Source organism: Oryzias latipes, chromosome 23 (assembly GCF_002234675.1).
Source record: "Oryzias latipes chromosome 23, ASM223467v1".
In the NCBI taxonomy this organism is placed as follows: Eukaryota; Metazoa; Chordata; class Actinopteri; order Beloniformes; family Adrianichthyidae; genus Oryzias; species Oryzias latipes.
Window position 1 is genome coordinate 16,764,622 of NC_019881.2, and position 24,847 is coordinate 16,789,468.

The following is a 24,847-nucleotide window of genomic DNA, read 5'->3' on the forward strand; positions in this document are numbered from 1 at the left end:
CTGGGTCTTTGAAGCTTGGATACGTGTTTTTGACAGCTTTGCATGTTATTTTTAGAGTTTTTGTTCGACCCAGCCATTGTCAACGGCGCTACCCGGTGTCCTTGGCTGTGGGAGATCTCCCCCTAATGAACAATTTGCTCAGCGAGGTGTGACCGCAGGCATTGTGACGGCAGCCACGCAGTGGACTGCTGATGCAGAGAGAAAGAGAGGGTTAGAGCAAGTGGGAGGGAGGGAGAGCAGGACTCCACACAGGCAAACCAACACAAGCTCGCCTGCAGCAAACACGCTCTCTTTACTCTCCACCGGCAGAGGATCCTTCACCTTAATCCAAACGTCTGCAGGTAAGCTGACATTCTTCTGCCTGTCAGTGTCTCATTTAAGACTTATGTGGACATAATTAAGATAACTGCAGTGACAGGTACACCACTGACACGTTTCATGTTAAACATAAAAGAATGTGTTGATGGTGTGTTCTGACATCCAAATCAAGAGAAGATGGCTGCAGATCTAAAAGCAAACCATGCAATATATCTATCTGGATGGACATTATAAAAAAAAAATGTGCATTTATCATCAATGCCCTGCTTGGATTCCATCGCCAGATCCACATTTGCTTATTAAGTTTTAGACTCAGATGCCCAGAAATCCATCTGGGCATGTGAGTTTGTTTTGGTGTAAGCAAAAGCACCCCCTTCTGCCATCAGAGTGGGGTTGAATGGGGGAGATTGGCCATTTGCATGTGAGCGCAGCACACTCCTCCAAGCGGAGCAGAAAGCATCCAAAAAGGCGCTGGAATCTGTGGGATTAGCGCGTCGTCTATGGCTTCAGCTGTCACCATGGCAGGAGCGGCCAGCGGAACGTCTGTGTTCGAGTGCCCGTCTTTGAAATGAGCAGGTCTGCTGCTACATTTGTCAGCTGTGGAGGGAGCGCAGGCATTAACCCCACACAATTAACGTCATGCCATAGAGGGAGAAGTGGGGCTTTAAAGAGGTGCACTCGACCAAACTGAAATGAATTAAAAGGAAACAAATGAGAATTTCAACAAGTATACTATGTCTGCAGATTTTCATGAGAGTCTATGTGAATATTCTGAGGAGACTTCTGCATGTGGAACTAGACCTTGGGGAACACATGCCACAGATTAGAAAGAGCAAGGGTTTAATCTTGTTTGTAGATAGAATGACTACGGATGTTGTGGGATTGCAGCCAACTGGATGTCCATCTCCCCGGGACTTTTGACTGCAAATCTACAAATCATTTGTGGATTTTTTGGAGTTTAAATGAGCTTTAGATCAGATTTTAAAAAGGAAAAGATGAAAATTAAAAGGTTGAGCGTTTTCAATTATTTTTTTCATCAAACTGTAGTTTAAGAAACCTCTGCAAAAATCTGATATTTGATAATGTCACATATCTGTTGTTTTATATTGAAAATAATGAGGAAAATTGTTAACTCTGGGTCCTTTTTTATTATCTTGCCTAGTTTCTTTTACATTTTTTGTGAAACAACATAAAAAATACAACATAAAAACCTAGAGGAGTTCCTATAACTTTGGTTATAAAAAAGCATCAGCAACTGATAAAAAAGGTTTTGGAACATTTTGAAATGTTAGGTTTTCTGATCACTTGTTGTAGAAACACTTGTGGGTTCCACAAAACATGAAGCTGCAGCCCGACAGTCATTCTAACTGATGTAACAAGTAGGTTGGAAAAAGAATGAAACGCTTGGCTTGGTACCATCGGAACAGCTTTGCAGTACAAAATCTGTTAAGAAGCACAGCGTGAAGTCTGCTTTGATTGTAATAACTTCCCACTCTAACAAGCGTAAACCTCCACTATGGTTTACAAAGAAAGTTTCAGTAAATATATGTGTAGTCATTGATACAATGTGATAATAGTGTGCATTGTGCCATTTGATTGCAATAAAATAATCAAACATGATGAAAACTTTACAGTACAAAGCAGTAATCAATCTGTCCAATTCATTCATTTTTGCAAATCTGTTATGATTCCTGAAAATGGAATAAAGTGGATATATTTTAGCTCCAGAAGTGGCTGTATGCCTTGGATTTCTTTCCAGTTCACTGAAAAGGCTTTGATTTTAAAGATGCATAATAACCCTATGAAAGTATGTGAACCCTAATATAGCTCTTTTTTAATGCTTAAGTGGAACGCACCCATTGTTCAGTCGGGAATGTGTGCATTGTCCAACATTAGAACCCATTCAGTAAGAAGAATGGGTTTCTGCTTCAAGTGGAGAACTTCAAGGATCTCTTGGTCGTGTTCATGGGAGGTGTTTGATGTTGGTAAAAAGAAAATGGAAACTACCAAAATGGGAGTTTCATTAAAGGGGTTTTGGGGGACTCTCTCTCTCTTATGTAAGAAGAGTGTTTGAAGTTTGTTTGTGATGTCACCTGCACATCTTTGAGTTAAGGTGCTTCATTGTGCAGTTGGAGGAGACCTTAGGGCAGACTGTCATAATGGAGGCTACACATTCAATGAAACCACATTTATCAATAAAATTATGGAAAAACCACTGATGTAACAACACCTGAAAAATCTGAACGACATCCTCAGACTCCAGCAGCCTCCGCTTAAGTGACAGACTTGCGATTTGTTTGAGTTGCTGTGCAGTTCAGACAGCTAAATATAGACGCAAGGAGCATGTCATTTTTCAAAATGTGCCCTGTTTAAAGGAACTAATCAGATTAGAAATGTCCAGCACGGATGTGCTGAGCTAATGTCAGGAGACAACTGGAGGTGAAAGACAGTGTCTCTTCAGACAGGAGATATTTTTTTTTAAGGAGGGAAAGAGTGCAATTCCACATAACCATGGTAATAACACAAGAGGCAAAATGCTTGTAATTATGTGCACCCACACAGTGAGTGTAGAAAACAACAAAACAACTAACACCCACAACAGTAGCCATTTGCACACAGAAGAATTATTCCATTATCTTGGACTGTGTCACAGATCTGCAGACCTCAGTGCGCTTAGAGAGGGTTTGTTAAAAAGTAATGACAGTGGCCACAGTTGCTTCGCCTTCATTTGCGACTCCCCACAGGGTAAACCTTCTTTATTTCAGTCAATCAGCAGACGCACACCTCTAATTCAACCTCCATGTTTCTGTTTCACCTCCCCCTTTTATTGCTTTCTTCCTCCCTCCTCCTCATTTTTCTTTTTTTTTTTAATAAAGCTTCACCAAAGTGACAATTATTATGATCTCAAAGGAGCTGAGAGCGGCACAAATTCGATTTCAGATTCATGTGGAAAAAATGAAAGTTACCTTTAAAGGAACAAGCTAAAGCAAGTTGAAAGCAGATTGAAATCAAGATGGCTGATAGGACTGAGAAAGGAGATCAAGTGTGAGAGGGGGGGGGTTCTCATACACACACAGGGGTTTTGGGGAAAAAAATTAGAGCATGAAGGACTCTGCAGCAGAGTTTGCTCTCCTGTACTAATAATACCAAAACTGACTGTCAAGAAGATGCTTTGACTCTTTTCTCTAGTCTTTGCTGTCTGTCTTTCTATTGCTGCTCCAGTGAGCACAGAATGCTGCCAGGCTCCCATTGTTGTCAGAAGCACCGAAACACAAAAAAATAATAGGAGTTCTACATTCCCACAAGCATTTTTTCGTGTTTTTTTCTTTTGTTTATCAGAAGATCTGTCAGATGTGAAGTGCAGCTTAAACCTTCAGCTGTGAAAACTTACATGCATCAGGGGAGCAGACATACAGCCAATTATGGAATAAAATGTTAAGTCAGGAAATGTTACCGATTTCCTATGATACTGCAACTTTCTCAAAAATAAAAATAAAAACTTCACTAAAGTTATGTAATTTAAAAGATAAAACAGTTAGACGATAAGAGAAGATCACATGCGGCATCTTTACCCTTCTACATGGCCTTAATGTTGGAACATGATGCTGATGAAATATGATATTGAAGTGAAATGTGAGAATGTTTTTTCAGTATAAATAATACATCCCCTGTGCTGTTTAAATAATAGATTTTAGGTGTATCAAATCAACAAAAGTGCAACAGGGAATGAAACATAACTTGCCTCAAGCTCCGTGATACATGACCCACGTTTTGGATTGAACCATATAGCTGTTGGCAGGATGTCTTTAGGACAAAAAAAAAAAGGGTGGGTGTTTGTACTTGCTGCAGAAATGGGCATCAGTCCGAACAAGCACCAGCATGCAAAGTCAACTCCAAATTTATTTAAAAAGCTTTCTTTTTCTTTTTTTTTGCACATGTAAAGCATGATTGCGTGCAGGTGGGCTTTCCTTAAGATCAAATCATTAAAAATCTTCAGAAACTGGCTTTATTCTGGGAATCCAACTACAAAAACTGGGAAGTGTGTGGGAAGCTCCATGCCTGACTCTACATGTTTGACTAAAATAGAGCATTGAATCGTGTATCTTTAGCCTCATCCTACCTGGGGTGAATTAGGGGTGTTCACATGTGGTCTGCAATCTCGTTCAGAGATGTCCTGATCAGGAATTTGAATAAAAGAAAATAGCAAAAGTTTAGGAGGGTACAGAGAACAACAAATGGCGAACCAAAGTTTCAAGAATTTAAAAAGAAAACAAAAACTGACAGATTCTTCCAGTGAATATGGATGTTTTTTCTTCCCTTCTCACTCCCACACAAGCATCTTCTTCCATCCGCTTTAAAGAACAAATAAATCTGAGATTGAAAGAGAGCAGGGTTAAAGCTGGGGTTTTGAGGGGGAGTTAAGCACAGCTAAGGCATACAGGTTGTTGTTCTCGCAGGGGAAATTCCTTTGGTGCTTCAGCCTTTTCACTGAGGCAACAGGCTAGTAACTTTGAACCATTTGGTGCCTCACAAAAGAAATAGGGGTCCCCTTATTTGGCTGGCAAGCTAGACCCCAGTTCTTTGCTATCCCCTCAGCCCCTCAGACATTATTTCTTGGTAGGACACATATGGACGGAAGTTTTTTCCTTTTTTTTGTATAAGTGAGCAGCAAAAATAATGAAGAGTGGTGAGCAATAACACTTGGGAAACAAGAGCAGGCAGCTTAAAGACTTACTCCAATGAAAACTGTGTTTTTAGAGTTTTGAACATGTTCTTGTGGCGTTTTTCTGACGATGGAGGACATATATAAAGAAAATTGAGATAAAAAATGCATTTTTGAGTTTATCATCAGTGTATCAGGAGCAGACGAAAAAATGCCACTGAAAAAGGCTGGAGCAAGTATGTAGGAGTGACAATTAACCGGCCATAAGCTTCCTGCTCCACTCATTACAATGCATCCACTTGCAGACAAATAGATCCATGTACGTTTTTGTTTCCTCATCTAAGCTGGCATCTGGCTCAAAACTGTACTGCTGGATAGCTCGGATTTAGTTTGCCTTTTCATAGCACTGGGAATGTTAGGTTGGTGTTGTGAGGGGCTGTAAGCTAGTGGGAGAGACTGTAAACAAGGGGATGATGGGAAATGAGGGCAGTTTAACTCTCCCACCCACAACTCAGAGGTGAATTTCTGATGAACTACTGTTGCTCTGTCCTAGAAAACGACAGTTTTATTGCTTCAGGCAAAAACAGGACAATCATGGTGGAAAGACAACTGGGAACGCTTTAAAAATAGATAAAAAAGATGATCGGTGTGGGACTTGAATGGATAGAATAGCCTCTGTAGTTGAATTATAAAAAGCAACTTACCCTAAGTCTTTGACACAAGGAAAAATGAACAGTTTCTATTAGGTTTACTTTAACCTAAATACGAACGGTCTCCAGCAGAAGGAAAGTGTGTCACTAAGTGTGTGTTTTTGTCGTTTCAGACTGCTTTGTAGCAGCACAACCTGCCTCAGGGAGCAGAAGAATTGAGAACAACATGTGACTGTCCGAATGCTACTGACGACAGCATGCTTTGCCTTCATCGGATCTTGGCTCTTCTCCTTTGGTATTTTTTACTCCTACATAGGCGAGCATTGACAGATGAAGACGCCCAGTGGGGACCCACACCATCTATTGAAAAACCCCCTCAGAAGAAGTCAAGTAATTCTTGGTGGAAGTTCTCCCTGCCTTTTAGCATTCCTTTTTATGGTAGTTCAGAGAGAAAGGACGAGGATCCTGTCTTCACAACGACTGTCAAAGACCTGACAGAACGAAATGGACTCTTTCAGGACAACAGCGGCTCAGGAGATAGGAGCATTCCTGAAGGATCTCATCCACCCACTACACTAGCTCAAGAGCTCCTAACCAGTGTGACAGAGATACGAACCGAATCACTTCCCCAAAGGACATCGGATTGGACACACAGAAGCACAGTGCAAAACAACAATGATGCTCTTGTTTCTTCCACTAGCAGCTTTATCACAAACACTTTGTTTGCCAGCAGTCCCACCAGTAGTGACACTCCTAAACAAAATGCCACACATACCCACCTACCATGGGGCACCACAAAAGAGGCTCAAACCACCATGGATGTCACAACAAAAAATATCCCAACTGAACAAAGTGTTTCTGCAGTGAATGATCATTTTTCTGAGACGAGTTCTCCAACAATGCCATCAGAAACTACCATTACTACTGCTCTGACATGGCATGCGACAACACCTGACCCAATAGAGGTGATGACCACACCAGCTAACAAACTATTCCTTGGGTCAGTTGCTTCTTTTATACCAAAGGACTCAACTGTAAGCGATGTCCTTACCTCAGTAGAGGGAAGTGTTTCTGCAGTGGGTGATAATTTGTCTGAGACAGCTTCTCCAACAATGCCATCAAAAACTACCATTACTACTGCTTTGACATGGCATGCGACAACACCTGATCCAATAGAGGTGATGACCACACCAGCTAACAAACTATCCCTTGGGTCTGTTCCTCCTTCTACACAAAAGGACTCAACCGTGAGTGATGTCCTTCCCTCAGTAGACACCACAGTTTCAGAAACTAAAACCACCCAAAGTCAGACTGAGCTGATCATCTCAAAAACCAGTATGGGGTACCATGAAGAACATCCTGAAAGAACCTCTGCTATAGTTTGGATTGATCCTACTCAAGACCTTGAATCTATTGCAATCACAACTCAGACCCACGGAGCCACATTTCCAATGACACAAGGTAAGAATGGTTGAGCAAACCAATAAGAACCAGGTTGAGTCAATGGATGTGATTAATCTTTTTTTTTTCAGAGGGCGGGTAACAAAAACTGCACCTTTGATCACTTTCTGCCACAAAAAACAGTGAAAGGAATGCTATTTAAATTGTAACCAGCCAAATCTGGCAATGAGGAATTTCTATTCAGTAAGCTTAGAAACATTTTTTTTTAACTTGGTACAATTCAACAGTTGGTAATAATACAATTTCTGACTTTTAAAATATGGCTCATCTGCAAAATAAAAAGCTGAAAAGAAATCCTCCAGTTTTATCAAAATGGCCTAAACTGGAAATTTTAGGTGATTAAAACCATCCATCTATGTACTATTTTGACAATTTCTTATGAGTTTCTATGCAAAATCTTTTATGAGTTATTACTTTGAAGTGTAGAGAAAAAGAGTCTTTTACCAACTTTCTACACACATGAAAAGGCAAAAACGATGACATGAACCAGGGACTGGTTTCAGTCTGACATTACAGTGCACCATCTTCTCCTTGACCCATCCCCCAGTGCTGATGGCAGTCTGGTGTCTGTATGCCTAATGAGTTTTCAGAGGTTTCTCCTCTGTATACAGACACATCCATCATTTCGGGTCAAGGGTTGGTACAGAAAATGAAGAGTCGATTATTCCTTCCTAAGAAAGGGTTAGAATTGGTCTGATAAGATTATGACCCGGGTACTTCTTAGCTTAACTGTTACCATACTACCAATTTTTATCTGAAAGCAACACTTTTTTGATTACCCACTGCATAGTTGCCCTGTTTGCATATTGCTGTGTCCAAAAACACATCTGCTACTTCAGCAGGTAAACCTAACAAGATTAGTGCACTAAATTGCTTGTCAATTTGCCTAAATCCTCTGAGGGACAGCTCTTCCAGAGTCCAATCAGTCACTCACTCAGTGAGTCCAGTCCCTTCCTAATGAAAAAAAAAGTACTAGGTAGAGTAGACGGTTACTACAAATGAAACCAGTGACAAACAACAACGATCTGTGGTCTTGCTTTGCCTACATGTACCACACCACCCCCTGTCAAAATCCTTGGGTCCTTGGGCAAGACGGTTCACACTCATGCCTAACCATGTAGCCACAAGGAGGGCAAGTCTGGGTCCCCTTTTTCCAGTTCCCAGTTAGGATAAAATACAGGGTTGTGTCAGGAAGGGCATCCGGCGTAAAACTCTCTGCCAAACCACCTGAGTGAATCTGCTTCAATGGATTAGCTGTGGCGACACCTGAATGTGTATGCCGCAAGGTGAACTACAGAGGTTTGAGTTTGAAAAAAAAAAAGTTTGAAAGGCAATCAGCTTGATTTTAAAAACATTCAATAGCTTTAAATTTTGCAGAAGATAATTTCAGTTACCTATGATAATATTCAAGAATAGTTGCTATGATAACATAATGCCTCCAATGCACCAAATGTTAAGACATTTGACTTCAATTAAGTGTCCTCACTTATTTAACAGTGTGCTTTATTTTTCCAGTGCTGTTACCATAGCAACACTGTATAACACACTTGTGTCTAAAACAGGATTTAAAATTACTTTCATTGTGGATCAGATGACATATGCACATGTGAAGTGTAGTGGTTTGCTTTACACTCATAAAACATCTGTATTTTTCAAGGCTGAGGTCAGAAGTTCAAGGACGTCATAATGTGTTTTCTCCATTATTTCACACATTGTCATTGATTTTTATGGCTGTAGGTGAAAGTAAATTGAGCCTCTTTTATCGAACTAAAGCTGACGCAGTGGTGGTGGTCGTGGTGAGGGATGGTTCTTGAGCATTTAATTAGCTCTTTAGTCTGGTAAATTTTAGATATAGTTTGGCTCTGAATGGTAAGCTTTCTTGTTTTCTTAGCAGCTTCAGGACTCTTCATCAGGCCTGGATTTAGCCAGTATACCCTTATGGGGTGCAGGTAGAATATCAGGGGGGCAAGTCTGGATGTGCACCAAATTCTCTAGTTTGGGGTGTCAACTTCCTCCAAGACCCTAAAATGCTTAGAAAACATGTATTAGTTCATTTATATTCTCATTCAATCTATTTGATGTACAATGATATTTGCAATATTATAAATGTTAAATAAAAGTGCATTATAAATGTATTGCTGAATGCTCTTATTGATACTTAGCCACAAGGAGGTCCAAGTTATTGATGCTACCCCCTGTATTTCCTATTTCCACACATACCCACTTATTTCAAGCCCAACATCAGATATCAAACTTCAAAATATTTAAACAGAAAGTTGCCCTGTTTCTCTTTACAAATAATTTAAAAAAATGTTTAGTCTGTCTCGTCTGTGAGTGGAACTTTTTAGAACCATTTGGTGGGGTCATATATGGCCTTGTTTTTAGCTGTGCACCATGTGGCGTTCTGGGAGGGGAGGGCATCTGGGTCCATGTATCAATATTCCAAGCGCACACTCAGCGAAAGCACCAGAGGACCGTCTGCATCGATGCTTGTTTGTCAGGTGAACAGACTTCTCGGCAGGCAGTCACCTCCACCCCCTCTTCTTTTTTTTTCCTGATTGCAGCCTTTCTCCAAACCCAAATCCCTCTATTGATATACATCAGTTCAGGCTGCTGTGAAGGTGTCTAGACAGAGGTGACAGACATTTCTAGATAACAAGTGGAAGCAAATAGTGCTGCGGGTTTTTTTTCTGAAATTGCTCAGAGGTTTACTGATTTATATCTTGCTGAAGGACCCAGGTGAGGAGCAGTGTGTAAGCAATTTTTGCATTTTCATAAATCATCCCATCATGACATTTAAATATCTGCACAAATGCTTCACCTCCAGGGCTGCTTGGTCCAGTATTGTAAAATTCTAGTGTGTGGCAAACGGCAATGCTCTGCATCTGCGTCTGAATCCTCCATAAAGGGATCATAAAAAAAAGAAAGAGCAATTATGGGAAGCAGGAAAAGATGAGAGAAAGCGATGAGCAGGTTGGGGATGTAGGCTTCCAGAAACCACTCCTGTGAATTTCCTTCTGAGAAGATATATTGTATCATACTCTCGCCCCTCCTCCCACCATTTTTGTGCTGTAGCACCATCTTTAGACCCTTAGCACACTCCACCGATACCTAGAAGGATGCAGTTTTGATGTAATTGAAGCTATAAAGAGTAGGCAGGGTTTGATTGATTATGAAAATGGATTTACTCCAGACACAGAGCATGTGACATGCATATCTGATTAGAGATTCTCCATCAAAAATTGGCTTTAATGCAAATAGAGAGTCTTAGAATCTTAATCTCATGTCTTTCATTCAGTACTGTAAGCCTTTAACATTCTCCATAATTCTAAGACTTTAATGAACCTTAAGGGGGGTTAAAAAAAAGAATGACTGAAGGAACAATTATGATACATGAGGATTACTGTACATCCTATTAAAATCAAGGTTAAAACGTGCTAGAAATGCAGAAGTATGATGTAATTTGATGAAAGAAACTTTATTTAACGTTGCCTGCAATTTCGAGTCTCAACGCCCTGTTATGCATCTGGTTCTCTACAGTCCTCTCATGCACGTTTCTCTTTCAATCCCCTTTATACACTGCTGCTGGTTTCATTGCTAACTCTGATTTACATCGATATTACGAGCAACTAATAAGTAATCAAAACTTAGCTTTGTGCCTTTTTAGTTCTGGTCTTAATTTACGACTATGCCATGCAGAAATATTTATGAAATATATATTTATGAAATATGTATTAGAAAATCTGTGATGTCAATATTATTCATGTGTTTATTTGGAGTAAAAAATTGTAGTTTCATCAAAAATCAAAGGAATGAAAAAAGGGAAACTTAGGAAAAACAACTTCTCCTTGCCTACAATAGTTAATAGACCAACACATATAATACTTTATGAATTAATTTAAGCAGTTTCTATATGAGAATCCCAAGCAAATGTTGATCGGTTTGCTGTTAGACAGATATCTTAACTTTAGTACAAATGAGAATCAACTACATCCTTGTTCTTGGTTGTTTATTTAAGACAGGGACTGCAAATGTTGATATAACATTTAAAAATGCAAATATACAATACATATCCTAAGCTGTTTCAACTTAAAAAATGATCCTCAAGACTTTAATTGAAACTTTTAGTTTAAAAGCAAACATGTAACCAGGTGAAGTTTGTGTTGTTTCATTCTGTAAACACAGGTTCTACTAGTAATTACTCTATTTTTTCTTGATCAAGACGAAGCACAAGCTTTGTGGAGTTTAATGATGCAAGAAATGAATTTGTCTTTGGAAGTAATTAACCCTGATGATTAACTGGGGTGCTCTGGGCATGACTAATATTGTTTTGTTCAGATACCAGGCCAGCAATCTGATTTAACAATACTGTCAATGCCTCCCCACACCTCAGCATACGTCCTTATTGATGCTTTTATTTTGCTGGTAATTATGCGAACATATTTCATCAGTGACCCATAGCCAAGCAGGGAAATGGGAATGACACGACTGTCCAAGGTTTTCCTTTGCACATGGAAGAACTGGGATGAAGTGCACACCCATCCACATGCACCTAAGGATGTCAATGTAATTAGAGCACCGAGACTAGGTCTACTGAGCTATGGATGAGTGCCTACAACTAAGTGGTTGATAGGCTGCCCCTGACAGAACTGGGTTAAAATTCATAGTCCTTCCATTTTCTACAGCGTTAAGTCTCAGATGTGCTGTGAGCAGAGGACAGAGAGGGTTAAACTTTCCTTTGGCAAGCTCCAGGTTTGCTAATCTGTTTCACACAGGGTACGTTGGAGAAGCAGTGCTTTGTAGAAGACATTAAATTATGTTCTTGGTTGCTTTGAGATGACTCAAAGGTGAAACTGTATGCGTTTTCCTCAGAGCTGCCAAGAACGGCGAGCAAGGAGGAAGAGGAAGGTGCGTCTCCTTCGGCTTCAAGTTTGGCAGATGAATCCACATCATCCACTAAGCAGCTAACAGCATCCCTGCCGAGGAGCACAGGTGAGGATACACGTCCCTGAAAAAAAGAAGCTTGTGACTTCCTTCTATATTATTTGGATAACATTGTTTTGTAACCTGTTCTGCAGCTTTTTACTTCTAAATCTGTTAATCTGTCAGAAAGCAGATAAAACTCTGCGTTCTTTGCTGCTAATTGCTTCCAGCGGGAGAAGAAAAGTGCTCATTCAAGCTGCTATTTTAAAATGGATGCCCCCCCCCCTCCCCAACACTGAGCAAAGGTTTTTATGACTACAACACTCTGCCCAATAATCAAAGATATAAACATTGCTGGTTAGCTTCATCAGACACAGAGGAATAAAGTAAAAACTCTGATTAACAGGTGATAGCGAGGAAGGTCACCCCACATCAGCTGATCATTGTTGATGATCTAGGGATAGATATCTTGGTAACTTTACTGAACTGTTTTCGTGCACCTCCTGCTCAAACTGGCGCCGTATTCTGCTGCGCTTTACGGCAATACATTTTCTTTTTCTTTTTTTATTAGAACTTCAAAAGATTACGTACATATTTACATAAATAGAACAGAATGAAATCATAAAAATGTAGAAGATAATCAAATACAATAAAATTAGAATTATAGTCTACAATACTATAATATAATATGACGCCTAGATTCATCACTTTCTCTTTAAGTTTAAGATAACCTGATTCTCAGCAGAGAGTTTTTGACCTGCAGACAACTTGACCTCAACATTCACCGCCGCTGATATCAGCTGAAGAAGGATATGGACCTGAATCTAATGTCTGCAGACATAACATCGAAGAGAACTATAAAGTGTTTAAACCCAGAAGAACGGCTGTTAATCAGCAGAAGAAGAAATGCCAACCTTGGACAATCGACAGATTATCGACCCTTTTTTATTTTCCCTTACAGCATTACTTTATAAAAAAAAATACAAATAAAAAACAAATGATTAATCACTTATTGAAAATGGTTAAATTGATCGACGTTTAATGAATATTACTTCACTTGATTCAAAAATCTTTCCTAATGTAACATAATTTTGCACATATTTTTAACTTTTGATACTTGACGAAATTTTCTCTGAAAATCTCTGAAACAGTGTTGTGTATTTTATATTATTATTTTTTAATCACATGAATGACTTTTATAAGTAACATAATCTGCACATATTTTATATAACTGATCTGCATTTACCATGTTGATTTCTAAAATAGTTAGTTTTACATTACAATTAAGTAATTAATCTTTGTCATGTGCTTTATTGATATTTCAAGATTCTTAATTCTGTCTGATAAAAGCTAGGAACCGGATATTGATAAATCATGTAATAAAATGTTTATAGTATAACGGGGTGGGATTATATAAGTTCGCTTCCTTCCACTCCCTTTCAAGCAATATTTATTAATATGTCTAATTATCCTAAGTTTGACTAGTAACTCTATGAATGAATAACTGATGATTGTATTGCTTTTGTGTATTATTTCTAATTAATTGCTTAAAATAAACCATTTCAAATCAAAATCAAAATATACTAGGGATTGTCATACAACATGTGATCTTCGAAGAAAATGGACAGTTTTCTGCCATTTTTGTTTTTTCTCAAATTTCAGCGATTTAAAAAAATAAACAGATCTCTTTATGAAATGTATTAAATTATGGTTTGATATTTAAAAACCTGCTATTATGAATTAAACAAGATTTTCAAGATATTAATATAGTATTAAATGCCAAATCAAATACAAAATCACCAGAAACTACTGTACTTCCAATAATACTATGTGTTTTTGTAACTGAATAGGAATAGGAAAAGGAAACTTTGAACAACACCGACAAAAAAAATCTTGAAAACATTTAAAAAACAGATGATCAAGTGTTTCTATATTTATGGCAATAAAATGTTGTGATCTGTTCATGATATGTATACTTCTTTTGGGCATTTATTTAAAACAATACGCTTGAAATTTATAAAGCTGATCAAAATAATAATAAAATGAATATCCGATCCCGGATCAAAATAAAACATCCAATTCCAATCTAGTCTCAAACTGTGTGATCGGGCCTGATTGATTTGGGATCATGTGATCTGATCAGGACATCCCTAATTTGTTTAACATTTCAAGCAGCTCGCCTCCACACTGGCTCCTGCTGTCAGCGTTCTGTCTGACATGAATAAATGGCTTGTGAAAAACCTATTAACTTATAATTGATTAAAGTGTAAAAAAAATACACAAAAACTTGTAACCATCTGCCCCCAAAGATAGAAAACATCTATATTGGCTTAGATCGATAAGTGAAGATATTTTTATTGAATTCTAAAAATAAAAAACCTATTTGATTCTTGGCCCTTATGCTCATTTCATTTCTTGCTATTTTACTTGTAGTTCATGTATAATAAATTGATGTTAAACCTTTTTAAGGCAAATAATAATGCACGGATGACATTTAAAACTTGTTTAGGTTTCAAAAGTCATCTTTGTACCTTTGTTGCCTAAAATGCTTGAGGCAGCTCAAGTTAAATCTACTTTGACATACTTGATTTAAATATATAATACACAAAAAGCATATTTTGAGTAATATCAATTTCAACTTTTTCCTAAATAGCACAAATATTTACATTCAACAAAAAGTTTAGATTTTTTCCCTGTATTTCTTTAAATACCACAAATTTCATGAATCATTTTTTAAATAACTATTTATTTGTCCTTTTATAAACAAATTATGTATTGACCATTAGTAGGCTGGTGTGTACTTGACACTTCTTCTAAATGTTACAAGTGTTTCAAAAAGTAAAATCCTGATCATTTTCACAAGCCCCCCCCCTCAGTTCGAGTGGACCACGTTTATCCATCATCTTGTCGGTTTGTTCAAAGCTTTCGGCCCAGTTCCCAGCAGCAGAGGTAACCTACATTAATCGCTCAGAATAGCAGATGATGTCAAGTGGTTTTCAAAAATAGACTTGTCAAATGTGCCGTGTCTTCACGGTGGAGCGCCACAGAGATATTTAGTTTATTTGATTAAAGCATTGGTGTCTGTGCAGCAGATGTTTGATTGTGTTCCCAAAATAAAAATAAAAAGAAAATGCTAAACTATTGTATTTTAAAAGAAAGCTACAGTTGTCAATGGAACCTTTGCAGTAGAGAATAAAGCATTACGTAACTGTTAAGGCAAGTGTTTCACAGCTTCCTCACACCCAGCTGTCTCCTGCTTGGAGTGTGTGATCTAACTAAAGCTTCCACTAAACTGCTTTTTCTGAGCAGGGCCTAATTGAAAATGAAGGCAATCAGATTAAAGCAGCATGGCGCTTTCGGATGCAGAATCAACATGAAGCCAGTAAAAGAATCGCGTGGGTCTTTGGAGACCGTCTGCCATCAAAAGAATCCTTGGGTTTTGTCATATAGACCAACTAAGAAAACGGAATCAAACTAGGACAGGAATTTATCACATAGATACATTTCTTCCTATTTTTTGCTAACTTAGAAAAGAATGACTGGAGAGATGTTGTCATTAAGATCTAAGCAGGCTAAACAGGATCCTCCAAATGCAAAAATAACATTTAAAACTATACGTATTAATGGTTTTCTCAGAATAAATACAAGTAAAGCAGCTAGGAATGACTAGGAAAGGGAACTGTCAGACATTCCAAGGCTAAATATTCCAAAACCACAAGTGTGGCTGTGAGTGGGAGTGCAATCAGAGTCCTGATGACAGCTTTAGCAACAGGCTAATATCAGTTGATAACCTCCCTCCATGCAACTAGTTATTCAGGCTACTAAATGTGCTCACAAACAAGTGTAGGTTTCAGAACAATATCTTTGTGCATAATCAAGATGGAGGCCTTTGTGCAGATGAGATGTTTTGTTTCCAGATGCAGCCTTGAATTGGAATATGCATCGACTCTCTGCATCAATCTATCATAATAAAAAAAAAAAAAATCTATAAACTGTCCCAAAAGGAGCAATCAGATTAGAGAACTCATCATTTCTCATCAAGTTACTCCTGGTCTAAATTTCTACATTTACAGCAGAAAAATTGTACACTTAGTTGGAAAAAGATACACTTTTTTAAAAATTCAATGTAACAACAAGTGTAACATATTTCCCTGAAGAGGGTAGGCAGTTAGACTCGTATACATTTTCTAGTCCTCACTGTTGATAGCTTGCTGCTCACAGATTTTCTTCTGATCCTCTTCAGATGTGTCCATTAAGTTGCAGATGTGTCAAATCTAGCCGCAGGGGTTGCAAGCCAGTTGCCTCTGTGCCGGTCCCAAGCCCGGATAAATAGAGAGGGTTGCGTCAGGAAGGGCATCCGGCGTAAAAATTGCCAAAATAACCATGCGAATCATCCACAACACTTTAGACATACCGGATCGGTCGAGGCCCGGGTTAACAACGACCGCCACCGATGCTGTTAACCTACAGGGTGTCGGTGGAAATTTGACTACTGTTGGTCGAAGAAAGAGGGGAGGCAGAAGGGTCCGTGGCCAGAGAGAGAAGGGAAAAGGCAGGAACATAGGTTTGAGAATAGGGACTCTTAACGTTGGCACAATGACAGGGAAAGGCAGAGAGCTGGCAGACATGATGGAGAGAAGGAAGGTAGATGTACTGTGTGTGCAGGAGACAAGGTGGAAGGGCAGCAAGGCACGTAGTATTGGAGGAGGATACAAACTGTTCTATCATGGTGTTGATAGGAAGAGAAACGGGGTAGGTGTGATTCTGAAGGGGGAGTTTGTAAACAGTGTTCTAGAGGTGAAAAGAGTCTCAGACAGGATGATGAGCCTAAAGTTAGAAATTGAAGGGGTGATGGTGAATGTAGTCAGTGGGTATGCGCCACAGGTTGGCTGTGAGTTAGAAGTGAAGGACAGATTCTGGAGTGAGTTGGATGAGGTCATAGAGAGTTTTCCCAGAGGAGAGAGAGTTGTTATTGGAGCAGACTTTAATGGGCATGTTGGTGAGGGCAACAGAGGTGATGAGGAGGTGATGGGCAGGTTTGGTGTGAAGGAAAGGAATCTGGAGGGACAGATGGTGGTGGACTTTGCGAAGAGGATGGAAATGGCTGTAGTCAACACTTACTTCCAGAAGAGAGAGGAACATAGAGTGACATACAGAAGTGGAGGTAGGAGTACTCAGGTGGACTACATCCTATGTAGACGAGGTCATTTGAGAGAGGTTAATGACTGCAAAGTGGTGGTAGGAGAGAGTGTAGCCAGACAGCACCGCATGGTGGTGTGTAAGATGACTCTGGAGGTCAGGAAGAAGAAGATAGGGAAAACAGAAAAGAAGACCAAGTGGTGGAAGCTACAGAATGAAGAAACTTGTGAGGAATTTAGGCAGAAGTTGAGGCAGGTCCTGGGTGGTCAGGATGAGCTTCCAGAGGACTGGGAAACTACAGCAGAAATTATCAGGGAAACAGGTAGGAAGGTGCTAGGTGTGTCATCTGGAAAGAGGAAAGACGGTAAAGAGACTTGGTGGTGGAATGAGGAAGTACAGGAATGCGTCCAGAGGAAGAGGTTGGCTAAAAGGAAGTGGGATGTAGAAAGGACTGAGGAAGGTAGACAGGAGTACAAGGAAGCGCAGCGTAGAGTGAAGAGAGAGGTGGCAAAGGCCAAACAGAAAGCTTACGATGAGCTATATGACAGGTTAGACACAAAGGAAGGAGAGAAGGACTTGTACAGGCTAGCCAGACAGAGAGACAGAGATGGGAAGGACGTGCAACAGATAAGGGCGATTAAGGACAGAGATGGAAAGGTGCTAACAACCCAAGAGAGTGTACAGAAAAGATGGAAGGAGTATTTTGAGGAGCTGATGAACGTGGAAAATGACAGGGAAAGAAGGGAGGAAGATGTGGTTGTTGTGGAGCAGGAAGTAGCAGAGATTGGAAAGGATGAGGTTAGGAAGGCTCTGAAAAGGATGAAGAGCGGAAAGGCCGTTGGTCCTGATGACGTACCTGTGGAGGTATGGAAGTGCTTAGGAGAGACAGCAGTGGAATTTCTAACGAGGTTGTTCAATAGGATTTTAGAGAGTGAGAAGATGCCTGAGGAATGGAGGAGAAGCGTTCTGGTCCCGATCTTTAAGAACAAGGGTGACACGCAGAACTGCAGCAACTATAGAGGAATGAAGTTGATGAGCCACACAATGAAGCTGTGGGAAAGAGTAGTGGAAGCCAGGCTTAGGAAGAAGGTGGAGATTTGTGAGCAGCAGTATGGTTTCATGCCCCGTAAGAGCACCACTGATGCCATTTTTGCTTTGAGAATGTTGATGGAAAAGTACAGAGAAGGTCAGAAGGAGCTGCATTGTGTGTTCGTAGATTTAGAGAAGGCGTATGACAGGGTGCCGAGGGAGGAGCTGTGGTACTGTATGAGGTCGTCTGGAGTGGCAGAGAAGTATGTCAGAGTAGTTCAGGACATGTATGAGAGAAGTATAACGGTGGTGAGATGTGCTGTAGGTCAGACAGAGGAGTTCAAGGTGGAGGTGGGACTACACCAAGGATCAGCTTTGAGTCCTTTTTTGTTTGCTATGCTGATGGACAGGCTGACAGACGAGGTAAGACAGGAATCTCCCTGGACAATGATGTTTGCGGATGACATTGTAATTTGCAGTGAGAGTAGAGAGCAGGTGGAGGAACAGCTAGAGAGGTGGAGGTTTGCTCTGGAAAGAAGAGGCATGAAGGTCAGTCGTAGTAAGACAGAATACATGTGTCTGAACGAGAGGGATCAAGGTAGAAGCGTTAGGTTACAGGGGGCTGAGGTGAAGAAGGTGCAGGAGTTTAAGTACTTGGGGTCAACAGTTCAGTGTGATGGGGAGTGTGGAAAAGAGGTGAAGAGGCGAGTGCAGGCAGGTTGGAGCGGGTGGAGGAAAGTGTCAGGAGTGTTGTGTGACAGAAGAGTGTCAGCAAGACTCAAAGGAAAGGTGTACAAGACAGTGGTGAGACCAGCTCTGCTCTATGGGTTAGAGACGGTAGCAGTGAGACAGAGACAAGAGGCTGAGATGGAGGTAGCGGAGATGAAGATGTTGAGGTTCTCCTTAGGAGTGACCAGGTTAGACAGGATAAGGAACGAGTACATCAGAGGGACGGCTCATGTTGCCTGTGTTAGCGACAAAGTCAGAGAAGCCAGACTGAGATGGTTTGGACATGTTCAGAGGAGGGATAGTGGATATATTGGTAGAAGGATGTTGGAGATGGAGCTGCCTGGCAGGAGGGCAAGAGGACGGCCAAAGAGGAGATACATGGATGTCTTAACAGAGGACATGAAGTTGGCTAATGTTAGGGTAGAAGATGTCCATGATAGAGTGAGGTGGAAAAGGATGATTCGCTGTGGCGACCCCTGATGGGAAAAGCCGAAAGAGAAAGAAGAGACCTCTTCAGATGTGTCAACTGTCTAAAACACAAGAAACTTGTTCTCACAGGAATGTGTATGTCCGATCGGGCAGCTCTCATCCATCCTCTCACTGCAGCTAAAACCGCTGACACCAACTGACACGGCCGAGGCCAAGAAAACATGGCACTAATTCAAAACCCATCAAGTTTTCCACTCAGCCCGACACCACGGACAGGCAAGCCGTCGGCCCGGAGAGCAGACAAACGGGCGTAGGAGTCATTGACATAACAGTGCGCTGAATCCCAACTACTTTATCTGGATCCCTCGCATCCAGTCTGTGTTTGCTTTACTCTCGAGTCACGTTCCCCACAAAGCTATACTGTCTGTTATGATGGGATGAGATTGCTGCTGAAGCGGGGCAGGATCTAGGAATGGACAAGGAGGGGCAATGCCAGGACTGCCCCCCCAAATGGTCCAAATTTTAACATTTTAAAGAAAAACAGAGCGCTCTCTGCTTTCTCTGGCTCTCATTTGAAGTAGCTGCTTCGCATACCTAGGTATGTGAAAAAACACAACCATGTCTGATCATAGAAGAAACTAAGAAGTCAGTTAACAGTACAGACACTATAAACTACGTCTCCAATTGTTTTAATATATAATTTAGGTTTTTCAGCTTGAGTATTGAAAAATAGAAGACCTGAAGAAGTCAATTGGAGAAGTAGTTCAGTTCCTTGCGGTAAATGAACTTTGTGGAAAGCGAAAATGATGATGATTTCTCTGCAGGACTTAAAATGATTGATTACACAGTGACAAAGGACCCAATTTTAACTAAATAAACAAACACATACCACAAAATGTAAAATACACCTCTAACTGCATTCAAAACAAAATGATTGAAACATTGGCCAAAATGGTTGTAAATAAAATCAAGGATAATTATAACAAAGCAGATTCTGCTGGTTTTTGCATCATAAGCCAGCCACCTTTACTATATTCATTACTTATCCGATTTGAAAATTTTTCTTTGTTAGCATGTTTATATATTCAGATTAATGTTTGAGAAGGGGTCTTTGATTTAAAAAAAAAAAAAAAAAAAGATGGGAATAAAACACAAAAGGGGCACTGAGTGAGGCACATCAATGCTCTCAATGATGACTAGTTCTGTCACTTCTACGTTATTTTTTGAAAGATTCAGAAATACACAAGTTAAAATAAAAAATAGAAAAACAGTGAGGAAGCGGTGTCATTCTTTCTTTGCTCAGGAAAAGATGAAGCTCGGAGTGAAAGTAAACTGCAGCATCGCACTCAGAGAAGCTCTGTCAGCTGAATGTGACAGCCCGTCCTTAAGCTTGGCATTTTTATGACAAGCTCTGACACCGACTCAACTCGGAGATCAGTAAACAAAGAAATGATAAAGACAAACAGCAGGAAGGCGCTGATGAAAAACCCTCTTCTCCCAATCCATCTGAATTTCAGCACAGGCAAAAAGTTCATGTTGCATAAAGACATTTTCATTTTTCTCAGAATAAATAAAATTGAAAGTCAGAAAAAAAGGAATGTGAAAGAAAGGTTTCCCTTTGTGTTAGGACACTCAAAGGTATCAGGGCAGTTAAAGAGAGCAGGGCTGTCTGTGCTGGTTTGAAAATAAATCCACCTAAGGGAGTTTCCACTTTTTAAAGGCATGTCTAAAGGGGAAATCATCAACCAAAGTTGAATTTATAAGCAGTATAGGGTGGGAAACACTCAAAAAAACAACAACACACAAACCCACCATACAGGACGCAAAAGTAAAATGCAAAAACATAGATTTAGGGATTGCATATGCAAAGATTCTTCTCTTTTCTGGTGTTCGAGGTCATAAAATATCACCAACAAGCTTTAATGTACCGTATTCTCCAGGTGAACATTCAGTTTAACCAGTTCTTACAGTTGAACCAAGTCCCCGCCATGCTTGCTCGCACTTTAATAGGCAAAAAAATATGTATGCAACATGTGTGTTACTGCAAAATGCTTTTATGTTACACTTCATAAAAGCTATCCGCTCTGTGATTAACTGCATGGGCAATCCATCCTGACCGTGCTGTAGCCACCCGTCCCTGTGGTCTTTTATAGCAGGAGGCTCTTTGTAGAAGAGTTATTGTCTTGCTTGGCTTTTCTGAAATGAACAGAGCTTATCTATGTAAAGATAACAATGCTGTTACAGTAGTAGAAGAATGCCTTTTCTTTTGAAAGAAGTCTCTCTGCGATGGAAATCTTAAAAAAAAAAAAATAGCAGACTGTAAAGATCAGAAAAAAATAAGGAGGGTAAAAATTGGGTCGTTTTTTTTCTTTTCTTTGCTCCGCTGTAGATCATAAAGCTGTGTGAAGCGGTTTGTTTGAGTGATATATATATATTTATAACATACCCATTTATGGGTAAATTGCATTAAAACTCCAGATGATTTACCAGTATATACTGTAGGGAAAATTGGCTCTGTGGTTGTGAGTGGGCTGCTACACCCACACACATGTGCACGCCCGTTTTGCTGGGTTCCACTTTTGCCACAAGGTTTTGAAAATGTATTTCAACTGATGAATTCACATTATGTTATAAAAGAGAAAATGACATAAAATATAATTACACTTAAATAAAAAGAAATGCAAAGAATTATGTTTTCCTGTGGGGTATACATATATATATATACATATATATACATATATACACATATATATACATATATACACATATATATATATATATTTTTTTTTCCCAAGTGCTATTCTGTTTTTAGGATTTGATTTGTATGTGTCCACTCAGAAATGTCATTTTCTGTTTCATTACTGACAGTTTGATAGTCATTTTGTTTATTCCACCAAATGACTAACACCAGTTTGAACGAATGTGTTCCTCCTTTGCAGGGAATCCTTTGGAAACTCCTTCTACGCTTCTGTACACCGAAGAATGGATGTCTGCCTCCGCTAAAACAGACTTCACCTTACTTCCAGACTGCAACAAAGAGTTCTCTGGAATCTGCAACAGTTCTTCAACCGGGAATATTTCCGCCTCTTTGGACATGAAGCCCACACAGAACACCTCTGCTATAAACCAGTCAAACAATCCTCTTCTTATGCCTGCTCCACCCATGTTGGTGCCACTGTATACGGACTGGAACAGTGCCATGGCAGCCTGGGGTCTGGCCTGGGAGGCCCATGTCTATGGTACTGGGTGCGTCTTTGCATTGTTGACCCTTGCTTCTGCACTCAATTTGCTCTGCTTACCCCTGCGGTGTCCATCTGGCTGCGGCTACTTTACCCTGGTTAGCCTGTTCCTCCTAGCTGCAGGCTGCATCCGGTCATTCTCGCTTTTGTACGATGCATACGGCTACCAGGACCGCATTAGCTCCACCGAGGCCTCGCTGATGCTCTACGAAGCGCCTTTTCCATGTCTCACTGCAGCTTTTGGGCTGGTTTTTCTCCTCCTCTCAATGCGTTCCAGAATGCAGCTCTCCTATTCAGCCTTCCAGAGACCCTGTTTTCTGGCCTGTCTGGTCGTGTTGCACTTTGCTGCTGCTTTTGGTCCAGCCACATTGCTGAATTTCTACCAGCAGAAGCCTCACTTGTGCCTCTTTCTGTCACTCATCTCCCGTGGAGCTTTTGTGGCGTTGGCAACCTTTCTATCTGCTGCCTACTTTGTTTTCTACATCTACGTCAGGGCAGACTCGAAGCACATCTACCACCTGAACAACACATCTCCAACTCCTGCCGAGCGCTACAACCGCTGTCCCTTCGCCGACAGTCGGGAATGGAACCGTGCAGCTGTCATAGTTTGTCTTTCAGCGTTGTTTTCTTTAGCATGTGCAGGCCTTCAGCTATACGCAATGCTCAACGCAATGGGTGTTGCTGGTGGGAAGGAGGTCTTCCACCCTTGGCCTTGGTGGGCTTTTCAGTTCAGCTGCAGAGTTTGTGAGCTAGGGGTATGCCTCACTATAGCCTTTGTGGTTGCGCAACCCATCTATTGTTCCGACCAGCTTCCGGGGGCTGGTAGCTGCTGGACTGAACTCCTAGCATCAAAGTCTCCCATTCTTCCAGGGAGTTACCAGTGGACTTTGACCCAACATGAGAAGCTAGCCATCGTTGACACCGTGGGGCTTACAGAGACGGAAAGCCTTCCTCTGTACACTCTGATGGACGAAAGGCTCGGAAGCAGCCTAAATTGCCTGGACCTCCTCTACCACAGTAACCGGGCCTTGGCATACCGAGACCTGGAGATGAGTATGAATTTGCGGAGCTCGGAGAAACCTGAGGATGTGGGCGGCAGGGAGCTTTCAGGTGGATCTTCTTTTACCAGCGACTCTACCACCGACTTGCGGCCACCCTCACCCATAAACCTGCGCCGCAGCATAGATGAAGCCCTCTTCAGTGAGGCCTTATTTCCAATGAGCCTTTTCAGCCCTGCAAGGCCTTTTCGCTGCAGCGACGTATCTGTAAACAACCACTGGACTCTTCCAAGCAAAGACCCTCCTTCAGCTGACCCTGGTCTCTATCGAACCTCTTCCTGCTTGGAGATGGCCTCACAGCCACAAGGTGACGGTCCCTCCAAGTGCTCATCCTCCTACTCTTCATCCCCTGAACGTTGGAGAGGCAGCTCCTCCTCGTGTTCGCTCTACCGAGCCTCTCTTGGAGGCTCCTCTCTGGTCCTCTGTCCAAGCCCAGGGCGACACAGACAGCTAATTCTCGAGAAGGAGGGCGCAAACCTCCCGACCTCCTCCGACCCACAAAGACAGTACCAAACTCTGGGGTCGGCCTCACAAGAAAGCCTAAACCCGTCAACGGCAGCGGATCAATCCGTGCAGGAAGAATTCATCAGTGTTTGCAGACAGATCGATGCTTCAAGCATCTGCAGCGAGACTATTGATTTATAATGGAGGCTGATGAAAGATCGTTTGGAGGTTCCTGAGCGTCTCCTCTGTGTACCCAATTAACTGGATTTTTACAGTATTGCATGTCAGCTTTACAAACATCATGAAAGACTTGTGGCGGCCAAAACATTTATGTGAGGTTTGCTGAGATATTTGCTTGGATAGTTGATATTACCAAGGATTCAAGTGCCAAGACCGTCAAAAGCCACGAGGTCATTTGTACATTTTGTGTGTGATGACGAGAATGAGTTTGTGTTAGTGTTATTGCTTTGCAACATTCATGTAGATCGTACTGTGATCGAGTTAAGTAATTAAATACTACTGAGGTTATACATTTCAAAATGAATCATTGCACCCTTTTGGTTGAATCAGCGGAAACCTCCCAACATGAAGTGCTTTAAAGTTCTGCAAACAGCGACCTCTACTGGTAAAAGCACGACTTCATAAAGGCCATTTGTTAGGACTGGAATTCTAATTTATTTATGTTTCATATGAATACATTGTTTAAATAAAGACTTTTATAATATCTGAGTTTTTTAATTATTTAGAAGACAAGAACAAAGACAG

General features: G+C 40.7%; 1 protein-coding gene across 1 annotated transcript; it reads left to right on the forward strand.

Moving 5' to 3' along the window:
- Positions 1–168: 168 nt before the first annotated feature.
- On the forward strand, positions 169–24,806 carry prrt4 (proline rich transmembrane protein 4). The gene is made up of 4 exons (XM_004083172.4): positions 169–341; positions 5,805–7,092; positions 11,965–12,084; positions 22,281–24,806. The coding sequence occupies exons 2-4, from the start codon at positions 5,889–5,891 to the stop codon at positions 24,281–24,283; spliced, it is 3,327 nt and encodes a 1,108-aa protein (XP_004083220.2). The 5' UTR covers positions 169–341; positions 5,805–5,888; the 3' UTR covers positions 24,284–24,806.
- The last annotated feature ends 41 nt before the right edge of the window (positions 24,807–24,847 follow it).